The following is a 13767-nucleotide window of genomic DNA, read 5'->3' as shown; positions in this document are numbered from 1 at the left end:
CTAACCAATAATTTCAAACAGATAATTGCTCAAACACAGAAGTTTACTTAAAAGATTAAACAGTTCATTTAACAGAGCAAGTTTTCAGGTCAGTAGGTAGTTCTACTTCGTGTGATTATTCAGAGGTATAGGATGACAACAGGCTCTGTCATCTTCAAAACATGCCTTCCACGGTGCTCTTTCATTGCCATTACTACTCACAGGAAGAAGGGAGAGAGCATAGAGAAATAATTACGGGAAATTATTTTGTCCAGGCCCACATATTATTGGAGGATCTTGGTCTCAGGCAACACATATTTATAAAGAAGTCTGCAAAAATCCAGCATGATTACACACACGTACATCCAGATACTATGGGAGAAAGGGAGACTGGATTATGGTGACTAGCTAGTACTCTTAGCCACACATTTATTTATAATGAAGGCTCATCCAGTACTCATCACAATGAATGGAAATGGACCAAGTTTCATCTCGGTGAAATTTGAGAATTCCAAAAGTGAAAAAATCTTTAAACTTCCCAGAGAAGGGAGAAATACATCACCAGAAAGGAAACAAAATTAGAATGTCACCAGACTGCTCAGCAGTAACTCTTAAGGTAGTAAACAGTGAAATGATGCCTTTAAATCTTGAGGAAAAAATCTTTAACTTGGTATTCTATATTTAATCAAATGGTCAATTCGATGTCAAATGCAAGCATTTAAAACATTTTTCTTCCATGTATCCTTTCTTAAGAAGCTACTGGAATGTATGATTTTATAAAATAAGTTGTGTGCCTGCTTGTGTACTCAGTTGTGTCTGACTCTTTGCAACCCCATGGATTGTAGCCCATCAGGCTCCTCTGTCCATGGAATTCTCCAGGCAAGAATACTGGAGTGGGTTGCCATGCCCTCCTCCAGGGGATCTTCCTGACCCAGGGATTGAACACATGTCTCCAGTGTCTCCTGCATTGGCAGGTGGATTCTTTACCACTGACTCCACCTGAAGAAGCCTACAAAATAAGCTGAGGAGGATGAAAAAAGGAAGAGATGATTCTCAGAAAGAGGACATCAACCTAGGAAAGGAACTGAAGGAAACATGCCTTGAGAGCAGCTACTAAAGATTGAAGCAAGAGGCTAGATAGTTCTGTGAAGAAACCAAAAGAAAATTTGAATCAGTACATACTCATATGTTCAGAGTGGCTCAGTGGTCAAGAATCCACCTGCCAGTTTGTGAGACATAAGTTCAGTCCTTGGATTGAGAAGATCCTCTAAAAAAGGAAATGGCATCCCACTCCTGTATTTTTGCCTGGGAAATCCCATGGATACAGGAGCATGGTGAGCTATAGTACATGGGGGCGCAAAAGATTTGGACACAACTTAACGACTAAACAACAACAACAACAAACCATTATGACTACATATCAATCCTATCTATCTATTGAAACTTATCAGTAGAGAGGAAAGTTTGAAAAGTAATTTAAGTGAATGGGTTGTCTAAATGACAAGTATTTAGCCTGTTTTAGGGTCCCTGAAAGGTAAAAAAGAAGCATAATGCTTCTTTTCTCAAAGAGCTTACACTCACAAAGCCTGAGATTATCTGTATGCAGTAGTTTAGAGGCAGCTTCAAAGTAGGCATTACTCGATTTTTTACTTCTAAAAAATGAAAGCAAAGTTAGAAACTTGGAGGGCCAGAGGAAAGTTACTGAGTTAGGTAACACTATGAGCACTGTCATTCAGGTGAAAATAAGTTGGCCATGGAGGTCAGACTGGATAGGTTCATGTTGGACTCAAGAAGTAAGTAAGTTTGTGTGAAGCAAGATCGTGGTGAATCTTTTAAGTTTGGGAAAAGTTTGAATTTAATATGGTAAGCAGGTTTTATTGCTTGTTATCAAAAACCCAGGTGAACAATACTAACTCATTATGTCTGGCTGACTGGCTTTATCTCTTCTTTATCATCTTTAAATTTTGTTTATCTTGTTGTTGTTGAGTTGTAATGATTCTTTATATATTTTGGATACTAATCCTTTATCAAATATAGTAGTTGCAATTTTTTCTTCTATTCCATGGATTGTTCATTTTCTTAATGGTACTCTTTGAAGCACCAAAGTTTTAATATTTATTTTTATGTTTTTCTTTTGTTGTGTGTGCTTTTGATGTCATATCTAAGAAGCCATTGCCTAAGCCAAGGTTAAAAAGATTTATTCCTATGTTTTCTTCTAAGGGTTTTATAGTTTTAATGCTAAAATTTAGGTTTCTGGACCCTTTTGTGTTAATTTTCATGTGTAGTGTATAGAAAAGGTTCAGCTTCATTCTTTTACTTGTGAATAGCCAGTTGTCCCAGTGCCATTAGTTGAAAAAAAACCAATCTTTTACTCACTAAATTGCCTTGGTACTCTGCTGAAAATCAATTGACTATAAATGTTAGGGCTTATTTCTTGACTCAAAATTCTGTTCTATTGATTTATGTTTCTGTTCTTATGCCAATATCATACTGTCTTTTTTACTGCAGCTGTGTAGTAACTTTTGAAATGGGGAAATTTGAGTCCTTTAACTATTTTTCCAAAAATTATTTTGGCTTTTTTAGATCTCTTGCATTTCCTTATGAATTTTAGGATCTGTTTGACAATTTCTGAAGAAAGCAAAAAAAATCCTGGTCTTCTAACCATGAACACAGGATTTTTTTCTTTTCCCATTTAATTCTTTTTAGATTTTATTCAAGGTTGTTTTGTAGTTTCCTATGTGGAAGGCTCTAGATTCTTACTTCCTTTGTTAATTTTATTTCTAAATTTTTTATTCTTTTTGACATTACAATAAATGGAATTGTTTTCTTGATTTTATTTTTGGATTGCTCATTTGCCACTATATAGAAATACAGTTGATTTTTGTATATATTGATTTTGTATCCTGTAATCTTGCTGAGCTTATTAGTTCTAGTGGAGTCTTTTTTTTTTTTTCTTTTGTGGATTCCTTACTTAGGATTTTCTGTATACAAGATCATGGAATCTGAATAGTGAATATTTTTACTTCTTCCATTCCAACCTAGATGTCTTTTTCCCCTCTTTTTCTTGCCTGGTTGACTTGGCTATAACCTTCAGGTACAATGTTAAAGAAAACTGCTGAGAATGCGTATTCCTTTCTTGTTATTTATCTTAAAAGGAAGCAATCAGTCTTTCATCATTAAGTAGATGTTAGATGTGGGCGTTTTATAGATTATGTTTATCATGTTGTGGAAGTTCCCTTATATTCCTAGTTCATTAAGTGTCTTTATCATGAAAGGGTAGTGGATTTTAAGTAATTTTCTGTGTCTGTTGAGATAATCATGTGACTTTCCCCCTTTATTTTAGTAATATCATTGTTGACCTGAAACAAATAGATGACCAGATATTTCTTCAGCAAAGATGGGTTTATTTAGGATGAGCATAGAACTGGCGGTTTGGGGTCTACAACCATGGTGAGCCATTGGCAAGTCCCCTCATGCCAAGGGGAGGAGAAAACTTTTAGAGAGAAGAAAAGAAAGTTGGAAGGGCTATAGTAAACTAAGAGTCCATAGCTTTACATTGGCCTTGTCAGGAAAGAAAAGTCTTCCTGTTAGTCTCTGCTGTAGTTGCAGGGCATGAGAGCGCCCCCTTCTGGTCTCCAAACTATTTAATTGAAGTTTCCATTTGTTAATTTTTTACATCGTGTATTACTTTTGTTGTCATGTTTCACCACACTTGTATTGCCAGGGTAAATCTTACTGGGTCATTATGTGTAATCCTTTTTTATAGGCTATTGTGTTCGATTTTCTAGTATTTTGTTGGAGATTTTTGCATTTATATTCATAAAATGTATTGATAATTTTCTTGTGATGTCTTTGTCTGGTTTTAGTGTCAGGGCATGTCAGGGTGTCAAAAGAATTGGGCTTCCCAGGTGGCGGCTAGTGGTAAAGAACCAACCTGCCAATGCAGGAGACATAAGAGATGGCAGGTTTGATCCCAGAGTCAGGAAGATCCCCTGGAAAAAAGATTGGCAACCCACTCCAATATTCTTGCCTGGAGAATGCCCATGGACAGAGGAACCTGACAGACTATAGTCCATCGGGTTGCAAAGAGTCAAACATGACTGAAGTGACTTAGCATGCATGTACGCACGTCAAAGAATGAGCTTGGTAATGTTTCTTGCCCTCCCATTTGGTGTTAATCCTTCTTTAAATTGTGATAGAATTGGCCAATGAAACTATCTGTTCCTAGAGTTTTTTTGTAGAAAGTTTTTTTTTTTATTATTAGTTCAATATCTTTACTTGTAATAAGTGTTGTCAGATTTTTCAGTTTCTTCTTGAGTTGGTCTTGGTTTTTCTAGGAAATTGTCCATTTTATCTAGGTTGTCTAATTTGTTAGCATAGTTATTCCTTGTATTCCCTTAATAATCCTTTTTATTTCTGTTAACATTGGTAGTAATGTTCTCTATTTCTTGATTTTAATTTGAGTCAGTCTCTCTTTCTATTTTTTGTCTTTTTGGTTAGGTTACCTAAAGGTATTTCAGGTTTTTAAATCTTTCTAAAGAACCAGCTTTTGATTTGGTTGAGTTTTCCCTATTTTTTTCTATTCTCTATCACTTCCTGTTTGTGCAGAGCCTCAAGATTAGCCAGAGATAAGAGCTTAGGGCTTTTTCTGTTCTTTCCTGAATGTGCCTACAGCTCTGGGCAGGCATAAAACCATATCATGCATTTGGTCTTCTAGATTCCCAGGAATAAATTAGAGCTTTCCAAAGTCCCCCATGGATGTCTCATTCTCCAGCTTTTCATTTTCACCCCTTATTAGCCTGTTGTTTGGCCCAGTTGTTACCATTACCTCAGGAAGCCACACGTTCAGCAACTGCTTCTGATTTTTTAAAAGAAAGGTTGTTTGCCTTGGGTAAGCTCTGTGTTGGGTCAAATAAAGACAGCCTTATGAGTGCAGTTTTCTAGGGAATGACCAGATAGGTCAAATAATGACAGTTCACTGGGAATGGGATGTTGGAGGCACTTGAGCCCCATTGTGTTTCCTCCCATGGCTGCTAGGTGCTGCTTTTCACCATGATTCCTGAGTGTTGGTTTTTCAGGCTTCTGTGAAGCTCAGGAGGGGTGGGACTTGGACAATTTAAAATGCCACAGGGTTCACTGTTTTTTTTGAGATTCAGCCATTTTATTAACTAATGCTTCCTGACTTGCTGTAAGCTTTTGGTGAACTTTCAAAGTTCTGAAAATTGATTTTGATGATTTTTGCTAGTGTTCTTACTGCTTTTACCAAGGAAAGCTTTTTTCAGAGGGCCTTACTCTGCTATTTTCACTGATGCTGCTCCCATTATGGCTTCTTGAACAGGAAAGTGATAGAGTGAAAACTGAACTTGAAGTCAGATATTGCTCCAGATCTGACAAAGATTGATATACTTAATATACAAATCTATAAGAAAAGTACTGAGTTATAAAAATGAGCAATGGACATGAAAAGATAGTCACAGATAAAAAATACAGATAATAAAGTTTAAAAAAAAAAAAGGTTCAATCTCAAAGAAAGTAAAATTCAAACCATGACATACTATTTTCACTATCAAATCAGCAAAGACAGTTATAATTGTCACAGTTCTTAGTATTGGCAAAGGCACAGGGAAGGAAACATTCAAATACTATAAGTCAGGAATATAAATTGGTACAGTCTTTCTAGAATACAATTTGGCAGTAATATCAAGTCATTTAAAAATAATATTAATTGACCAAATAATTTAATTTCTATGTATCTTTACTGAGAAAATAGTAAACCACTTGGAGATACATATGGAGATATTCATTAACAGTGTTTTATATATAATACTGAAATGCTAAAATCAGCCTAGATGTCCAATAATAGTAGAATAGCTAAATCATTTATAGTATATTACACTTATTAGATTTTTTACAGTCATTAAAATACTATTTTAGAAGAGCTATTTGATGATTTGATGGCATTGAAAATGTATAATGTTAAGTAAAAAAAACAAACTTTAATATACAGTTTGGTCTAAATTTTAGAAGGGGAAAAAGAAAATAAAAACACAGAAAAAAGTACATCAACTGGCTAGGTAGGATGCAAGAGGTTTGATATTCTTCACACCTTTCCATTCTTTCCAGATTCTATACATTATATTACCTTTATAATAGGGGCTATGACCAAATGTTATATAAAAGTAATGATCTGACATTAGTATGGAAGATAGATTAGAAGGAGAAAGTTAGGGTGGTAGTGAGAATGGAGAGGTTAAAGCAAATTTAAAAGACATTTTAGGAATTCCCTGGTTGTCCAGTGGTTAGAGCTCTGCAGTCCAACTGTAGGGGGCACAGGTTCAATACCTGATGGGGGAAGTAAGATCCCACATGCCATGTGGTGCAGCCAGAAAAATAAATACATAAAAATAAAAGACTTCTTATAAGAAGAAACTCTAGAATGTGAAGACAAATTGGATGTGGTAGATAAAGGGTTTCTAGCATGATCAAAATTAAGGTAGCAAAGAAAATGTTATTTAATAGAAGAAAGAAAATTTAGTTTTAGACACAATTGAGAATGACATTTAAGGGATGTTACCTTGTGGATGGATGAAAATACAGATGAGGTTTGTTTTTCCAATCTTAATATGTCCTCAGTTCAGTTCAGTTCAGTTGCTCAGTCATGTCCAACTCTGCAACCCCATGAATTGCAGCACGCCAAGCATCCCTGTCCATCAACAACTCCTGGAGTTTACTCAAACTCATGTCCATTGAGTCGGTGATGCCATCCAACCATCTCATCCTCTGTCGTCCCCGTCTCCTCCCACCTTCAATCTTCCCAGCATCAGGGTCTTTTCAAATGAGTCAGTTCTTTGCATCAGGTGGCCAAAGTATTGGAGTTTCGGCTTCAACATCAGCCCTTCCAATGAATATTCAGGACTGATGTCCTTTAGGATGGACTGGTTGGATCTCCTTGCAGTCCAAGGGACTCTCAAGAGTCTTCTCCTACACCACATTTCAAAAGCATCAATTCTTCAGCCCTCAGCTTTCTTTATAGTGCAACTCTCACATCCATACATGACCACTGGGAAAACCATAGCCTTGACTAGGTGGACCTTTGTTGGCAAAGTAATGTCTCTGCTTTTTAATATGCTGTTTAGGTTGGTCATAACTTTCCTTCCAAGGAGTAAGCCTATTTTAATTTCATGGCTGCAGTCACCATCTGCAGTGATTTTGGAGCCCAAGAAAATAAAGTCTGTCACTATTTACACTGTTTCCCATCTATTTCCCATGAAGTGATGGGACCAGATGCCATGATCTTTGTTTTTTGAATGTTGAGTTTTAAGCCAACTTTTTCACTTCTCCTCTTTCACTTTCATCAAGAGGCTCTTTAGTTCTTCCTCGCTTTCTGCCATCAGGGTGGTGTCATCTGCATATCTGAGGTTATTGATATTTCTCCCGGCAATCTTGATTCCAGCTTGTGCTTCTTCCAGCCCAGCGTTTCTCATGATGTACTCTGCATATAAGTTAAATAAGCAGGGTGACAATATACAGCCTTGACGTACTCCTTTTCCTATTTGGAACCAGTCTGTTGTTCCATGTCCAGTTCTAACTGTTGCTTCCTGACCTGCATACAGATTTCTCAAGAGGCAGGTCAGGTGAAGAATTTTGAAGAATTTTCCTGAAAAATTTTCCACAGTTTGTTGTAATCCACATAGTCAGAGGTTTAGCATAGTCAATGAAGCAGAAGTAGATGTTTTTCTGAAATTCCCTTCCTTTTTCTATGATCCAATGGATAGTGGCAATTTGATCTCTGGTTCCTCTGCCTTTGCTAAATCCAGCTTGAACATCTGGAAGTTCACGGTTCATGTATTGCTGAAGCCTGGCTTGGAGAATTTTGAGCATTACTTTGCTAGCGTGTGAGATGAGTGCAATTGTGCTGCAGTTTGAGCATTCTTTGGCATTGCCTTTCTTTGGGATTGCAATAAAAAGTGACCTTTTCCAGTCCTGTGGCCACTGCTGAGTTTTCCAAATTTGCTGGCATATTGAATGCAGCACTTTCACAGCATCATCTTCTAGGATTTGAAATAGCTCAGCTGCAATTCTATCATCTCCATTAGCTTTGTTCATAATGATGCTTCCTAAGGCCCACTTGACTTCACATTCCAGGATGTCTGGCTCTAGGTGAGTGATCACACCATCGTGATTATCTGGATTGTGAAGATCTTTTTTGTACAATTCTTCTGTGTATTCTTGCCACCTCTTCTTAATATCTTCTGCTTCAGTTAGGTCCATACCATTTCTGTCCTTTATTGTGCCCATCTTTGCATGAAATGTTCCCTTGGTATCTCTAATTTTCTGGAAGAGATCTCTAGTCTTTCCCATTCACTTGTTTTCTTCTATTTCTTTGCATTGATCACTGAGGAAGGCTTTCTTCTCTCTCCTTGCTATTGTTTGGAACTCTGCATTCAAATGGGTATATCTTTCCTTTTCTCCTTTGCTTTTTGTTTCTCTTATTTTCACAGCTATTTGTAAGGCCTCCTCAGACAACCATTTTGCTTTTTTGCATTTCTTTTTCTTGCAGATGGTCTTGATTCCTGTCTCCTGAACAAGATCATGAATCTCCATCCATAGTTTTTTAGGCACTATGTCTATCAGATCTAATCCCTTGAATCTATTTCTCACTTCCACTGTAGAACTGCACAGGATTTGATTTAGGTCATACCTGAATGGTCTAGTGGTTTTTCCTACTTTCTTCAATTTAAGTCTGAATTTGGCAATGATCTGAGAATGTATGTATTTTTTAAGACTTGTGATAATTTATACTTTTTACTCATTGAAATTAGTCTAAATTACAGAGGTTTTACTTAAGTGTGTTCTATGTTCATGATATTACTATTTCATTTTCCTGAAATTTACCATGTAAAATAACTGATTAGCAAATGATAGACTGACTTCAACTTGTTTTGCTTTGGACTGGCTCAGAGTTTTCATGTATCCATTTATGATTACTCTCATAGTTGTTATTGCTGAAAACTACTATATTTGAAGAAGAGATGTAATGATTACCCAAGCAACATTTATGTTTTATTTTTCTATGAATTTTAGGCAATGAATATTTTGACTTCAGTGTTGCTTCTGTATGCAAAAGAGGAAGAGGCTTTTTGGCTTCTGGTTGCTGTATGTGAACGAATGCTACCTGATTATTTTAATCGTCGAATCATTGGTAAAAATAAGTACACACACATGTATACATATACAAACACATATTTCTTTTCTCTTGTCTCTCCGGTTACCTATCAAATGGAAGAACTGATCAATTAAGTTTTTGAAATGTATAAAACGTAAGCAATATCAAGATACCACATTCACTGACATGCTCAAGAGAAGAGCTTTTTGCACTCGACATATGATTGGAAAGATTGCTTAATATATTGCTTTTTAAAAAGAAAGTACCTGGCCTGTTTCTTTATACAATCAAAGTTTTAAGTTTACTGTTGTTAAGTATCTTGAACGAGATTTTAATCAGCTTAAAATCTCCACATTTTTATGAATTGTATAGATATATGCAAGCTTGGAAAGAAGGATCAAGTTCTTAGTTTGTTAATTATATAATATTTTCTTCAGTCATCAAATATTTATAGATCTGTGATCCCTTACTTTAAAACCATAGGTGGTCTTTCCTTTGTACCTTCATAAGCCTTCTGTTTGCTTCCCTTGTGGCTCAACTTGTAAAGAATCTGCCTGCAATTCAGGAGTCTGGGTTTTGATCCCTGGAATGGAAAGATCCCCTGGAGAATGGAAAGGCTACCCACTCCAGTATTTTGGCCTAGAGAATTCCATGGATTGTATAGTCCATGGTGTCACAAAGAGTCAGACATGACTGAGCAACTTTGACTAAGCCTTCTGTATCATGGCTGCTGCTGCTGCTGCTGCTAAGTCACTTCAGTTGTGTCTGACTCTGTGCGACCCCATAGACGGCAGCCCACCAGGCTCTCCTGTCCCTGGGATTCTCCAGGCAAGAACACTGGAGTGGGTGTATCGTGGCTAGGTCACTGATTATATTATCTTGTGTTATAGTTATTTGTGTATTTATCTTAAGTTCTATTAGAGATTAAACTCTCTGAGGATGAGAACATTTTAATTAATTGGTATATCTCTTATAACACCTAGTATAGGTTTCTGGACATAATAAAGATTCTATAAGTAACTGTGAAATGAATATAAATTGAGTTTCTCAAGTGCTTCTTTATGCATGATACTGCTATCAGATAAAGAGATGTGTGAAATATAGAAAAGGCACTGAAGAAGTTCATAATTTAAGGAAGAGAAATGAGATATATCAGCCTACTAATAGTAGTGGGAAGGTATTGAAAACAAGTCCTTTTGAAAGGTGTTCATTTTTAAATTTCTTTTTATGTTCTCCAGGTGCCTTGGTGGATCAGGCAGTCTTTGAAGAACTTATCAGAGATCACCTTCCCCAGCTGACTGAACATATGACTGATATGACATTCTTTTCCTCAGTTTCTCTCTCATGGTTCCTCACACTTTTTATTAGTGTGCTACCTATTGAAAGTGCAGTGAATGTGGTGGACTGTTTCTTCTATGATGGAATAAAGGCCATTTTACAACTGGGATTGGCAATACTTGACTATAACTTAGACAAACTGCTGGCATGTAAAGATGATGCTGAAGCTGTGACAGCTTTAAATAGGTAATGTGAGAACCATAACATTTAAATATGGAGAGCCCCTTAGAGATTATGTTGCTCAAGCCCTTTATTTTATAGGTGAAGAAACTGATCCCTAGAAACATTAAATAATTGGCCCAAAGTCACAAAGCTAGCTAGTTGAATGAGAAAGCTAGTCCTAAAGTCCACTCCTCTGTTTCCAAATAGAATATAACAAAAATCAGTTTGAAGGAAACTGCTAGGTTATATACACATGTACACTAATATTGTTGATTCAATATGCTGAGACTTTCATAGTCCCTGTTTGAGCTATAACGTGTGTAAGAGTAATTTGAGGGGGGAAAGTTGGTTGATAATATTAAATATACAGTGGGGGAAATTGTTCTGGTTTTTAGGTATTTTCAATTGCATAGGCTGAGCTTTATTTTCCTGGTGCCTTTTCTGTGAATTCTATTTTGTATTAAAGCACATATATGGAGATGTGTGTGTGTATGTATACACTGTGTATATGTTAAATGAATGAATATATGAATATTTGGGTAACTGTTGTAATGATGCATCAGATCCCATTTATGTACAGAATAAAGTATAAACACCTCACTCTGGCATTTAGAACTCTCAATGTTAAGGCTTCAATATATCTTTCTTAAATTATTTCTCCTTAAATGCTTCTACATGCCCTAAATTCCATCCTAGTAAGTCTACCTCTGAAGTCTTTTCATCACCATCCCATCTCTCACTCCCATGTCCTCCTAATTCCCAACCATCTTTAAATTCTACTTCTTCATCAAACTGTCTCTTGTCCTCTCAGTTGAAATTAACCTTTGACTATCTAGGGAGAAATTAGTTGTAATTTTCTCTGCATACTTCTACTAATTCTGTATTACTGTCACTTTTGGATAGGTTCTTCAACAATGTCACTAATAAGGATAGCCCACTGCCTTCAAGTGTGCAGCAGGGTTCAAATGTAAGTGATGAAAAAAGCAGTCAGATTAGAGTGGATATTACAGATTTGATTAGAGAATCTAATGAGGTAAGTTTTTCTTATTCCATAAATATAATTAAATAGCGTATTTAAAATGATAGATACTATAGCTGTATCTCTAGATAATAATACAAGTAAAGATGTAGTAATTTAAAATCTGACTTCACTTTAAAAATGAGTTCTGTGAACTGTTCCTCAGTTATATAGCTTCCTCTGCTTCAGTTTGCTTTTCATTAAATGAAATTACTCACATGATTTCACAAATATTCATCACTATATTTAAAGGTGAAAAATATTCTCTTCTTAGAGCCTAAGAATTTTACCAGTGTTCTTGTACTTAGTCTAGGCCCATAGTAGATGGAATGCTCTCCTGTGAATATATAGAAAAACTGAAATGTGGGAGGTGAAAATTTGCATAATCACTGAACAAGTTGGGAAAATAACTAGAAATAGAACCAAAGCTTCTGAGAATTGAATCTGATGAAATTCAACTGTAAGAGAAGTGGGTATTTATTATGAATGAGTATCCACTGAAATCATATTTCTTACAGAAATATGGTAATATTCGCTATGAAAATATACACAGCATGCGCTGTCGAAACAGGTTGTATGTGATACAGACCCTAGAGGAAACGACAAAGCAGAATGTGGTAAGTATCCACCAAATGGGGCAAACCAATTGGAATAACATTTTTTTTTTCCTCAACTTCTTTTAAAAAATTATCATTTCATGTGAAGAAAATAGAATAACTATACATTTGAGCTAGAGTCTTGTCACAGCTTAGCTTACTGTAAATTTTTTGAGAGGAAATAAGCGATTTTCTTCTGGTTGAAGCATATTGGTTTCTCCAACATGTTTTGTATTATTTGACCTTTAATATTGAATGCTATGATGTTGGCATTTAAGCATAACATATTTGTGATGTACTTTATCAAGAACAGCTGACCTACATAATAGTCTAGGTTGCTAATATATATTATTATCGTTGGATACTCAAGATAAAGTATAAAAGGTATAAAACAAACCATGAGAGATTAATTTGTTTGACTTAAACAGTTCCGTTTGTTAAAATACAAACACCACGAGAGAAAGTCACCCTAAACTGTCCTTAGGAACTGATGGATGATAAAATAAAAAATGTTTAAATCCCCCCCAAAAAAAGGTATAAAGCAATGTGTTTTAAGTACTTTTTTTAATATTTGGATGACTACATTAGAAGCTGTTAATATTGATTGCCTCTAGTGAGTGGGATTAATAGATTGCTGGTTGAAAGAGGGAGCGTTTTACTTTGTTGAAAGAATTCTTCTGGAGTAGGACACGGCAACCCACTCCAGTATTCTTGCCTGGAAAATTCCAGGGACAGAGAAGTCTGGTGGGTTACAGACCATGGGGTCACAAAGAGTCGGACACGACTTAGCAATTGAACACGCACACATATGAATGAGAGGAGCCTGGTGGGCTACAGTCCATGGGATTGCAAGGAGTCAGTCATGCCTTAGCAACTGAACATGCACACATGCACATGAATCTTCTGTACTGTTCAAGCTTTTATCATGAGAATATATTGTTTTTGTAAACCTACTTGCTTAAAGGTTAAGTCATCAGATATACAAATCTGGGAAAATTAACATTTCTGAATATGTATTCATTATGTATAATTCAAACATATAGAAATGTAAAAAAGTAAAACTTACCTACTCTAGGAGTAATCAACATTTAAAATGATTTGGCATGTATCCTTCCAGACCTTTTTTCTAAATATCTATAGACATACACGTCTATGTATGTAAGGAAGGGGTGAGAGGGACAATATAGCTTTCCAAATGAGATCATACCATTTAGTTGCATGTTCTGTAACTTACTTTTTTCACTCAGAAATATATCACAGTCATTGCATATCATTGTATAACTCACTTTTCTTAATGCGCTGAATAGTATACCACAGTATGGATATGCTATACTTGACTTACCTATTCCTTGTTGATATGCATTTAATATGTATACCCCCCTTACATTTTATTTTTTTTTTGCTCTTACAAGTAATACCTTATTTAAATCACATGGGTTTGAACTGTGCAGATTCACCTACATGTGGATTTTTTTCAATGAACATGTACTTTAGTACTATAGGATCCA

At 35.8% G+C, this 13767-nt stretch overlaps 1 protein-coding gene across 2 annotated transcripts in view; it reads left to right on the top strand.

Moving 5' to 3' along the window:
• The window catches only part of TBC1D8B (TBC1 domain family member 8B), a 75328-nt gene that overhangs the window by 45859 nt on the left and 15702 nt on the right, over positions 1-13767 (top strand). For both annotated transcript variants that reach the window (XM_006052780.3, XR_003106617.2), the window contains exons 11-14: positions 9064-9181; positions 10384-10669; positions 11549-11678; positions 12182-12280. In XM_006052780.3, coding sequence (XP_006052842.1) covers positions 9064-9181; positions 10384-10669; positions 11549-11678; positions 12182-12280 — 633 coding nt within the window. The remainder of the gene's footprint in view (positions 1-9063; positions 9182-10383; positions 10670-11548; positions 11679-12181; positions 12281-13767) is intronic.

This window comes from Bubalus bubalis, chromosome X (genome assembly GCF_019923935.1).
Source record: "Bubalus bubalis isolate 160015118507 breed Murrah chromosome X, NDDB_SH_1, whole genome shotgun sequence".
Classification (NCBI taxonomy): domain Eukaryota; kingdom Metazoa; phylum Chordata; class Mammalia; order Artiodactyla; family Bovidae; genus Bubalus; species Bubalus bubalis.
The sequence above is the reverse complement of the archived record's forward strand: the minus strand, read 5'-3'. Positions and strand labels throughout refer to the sequence as shown.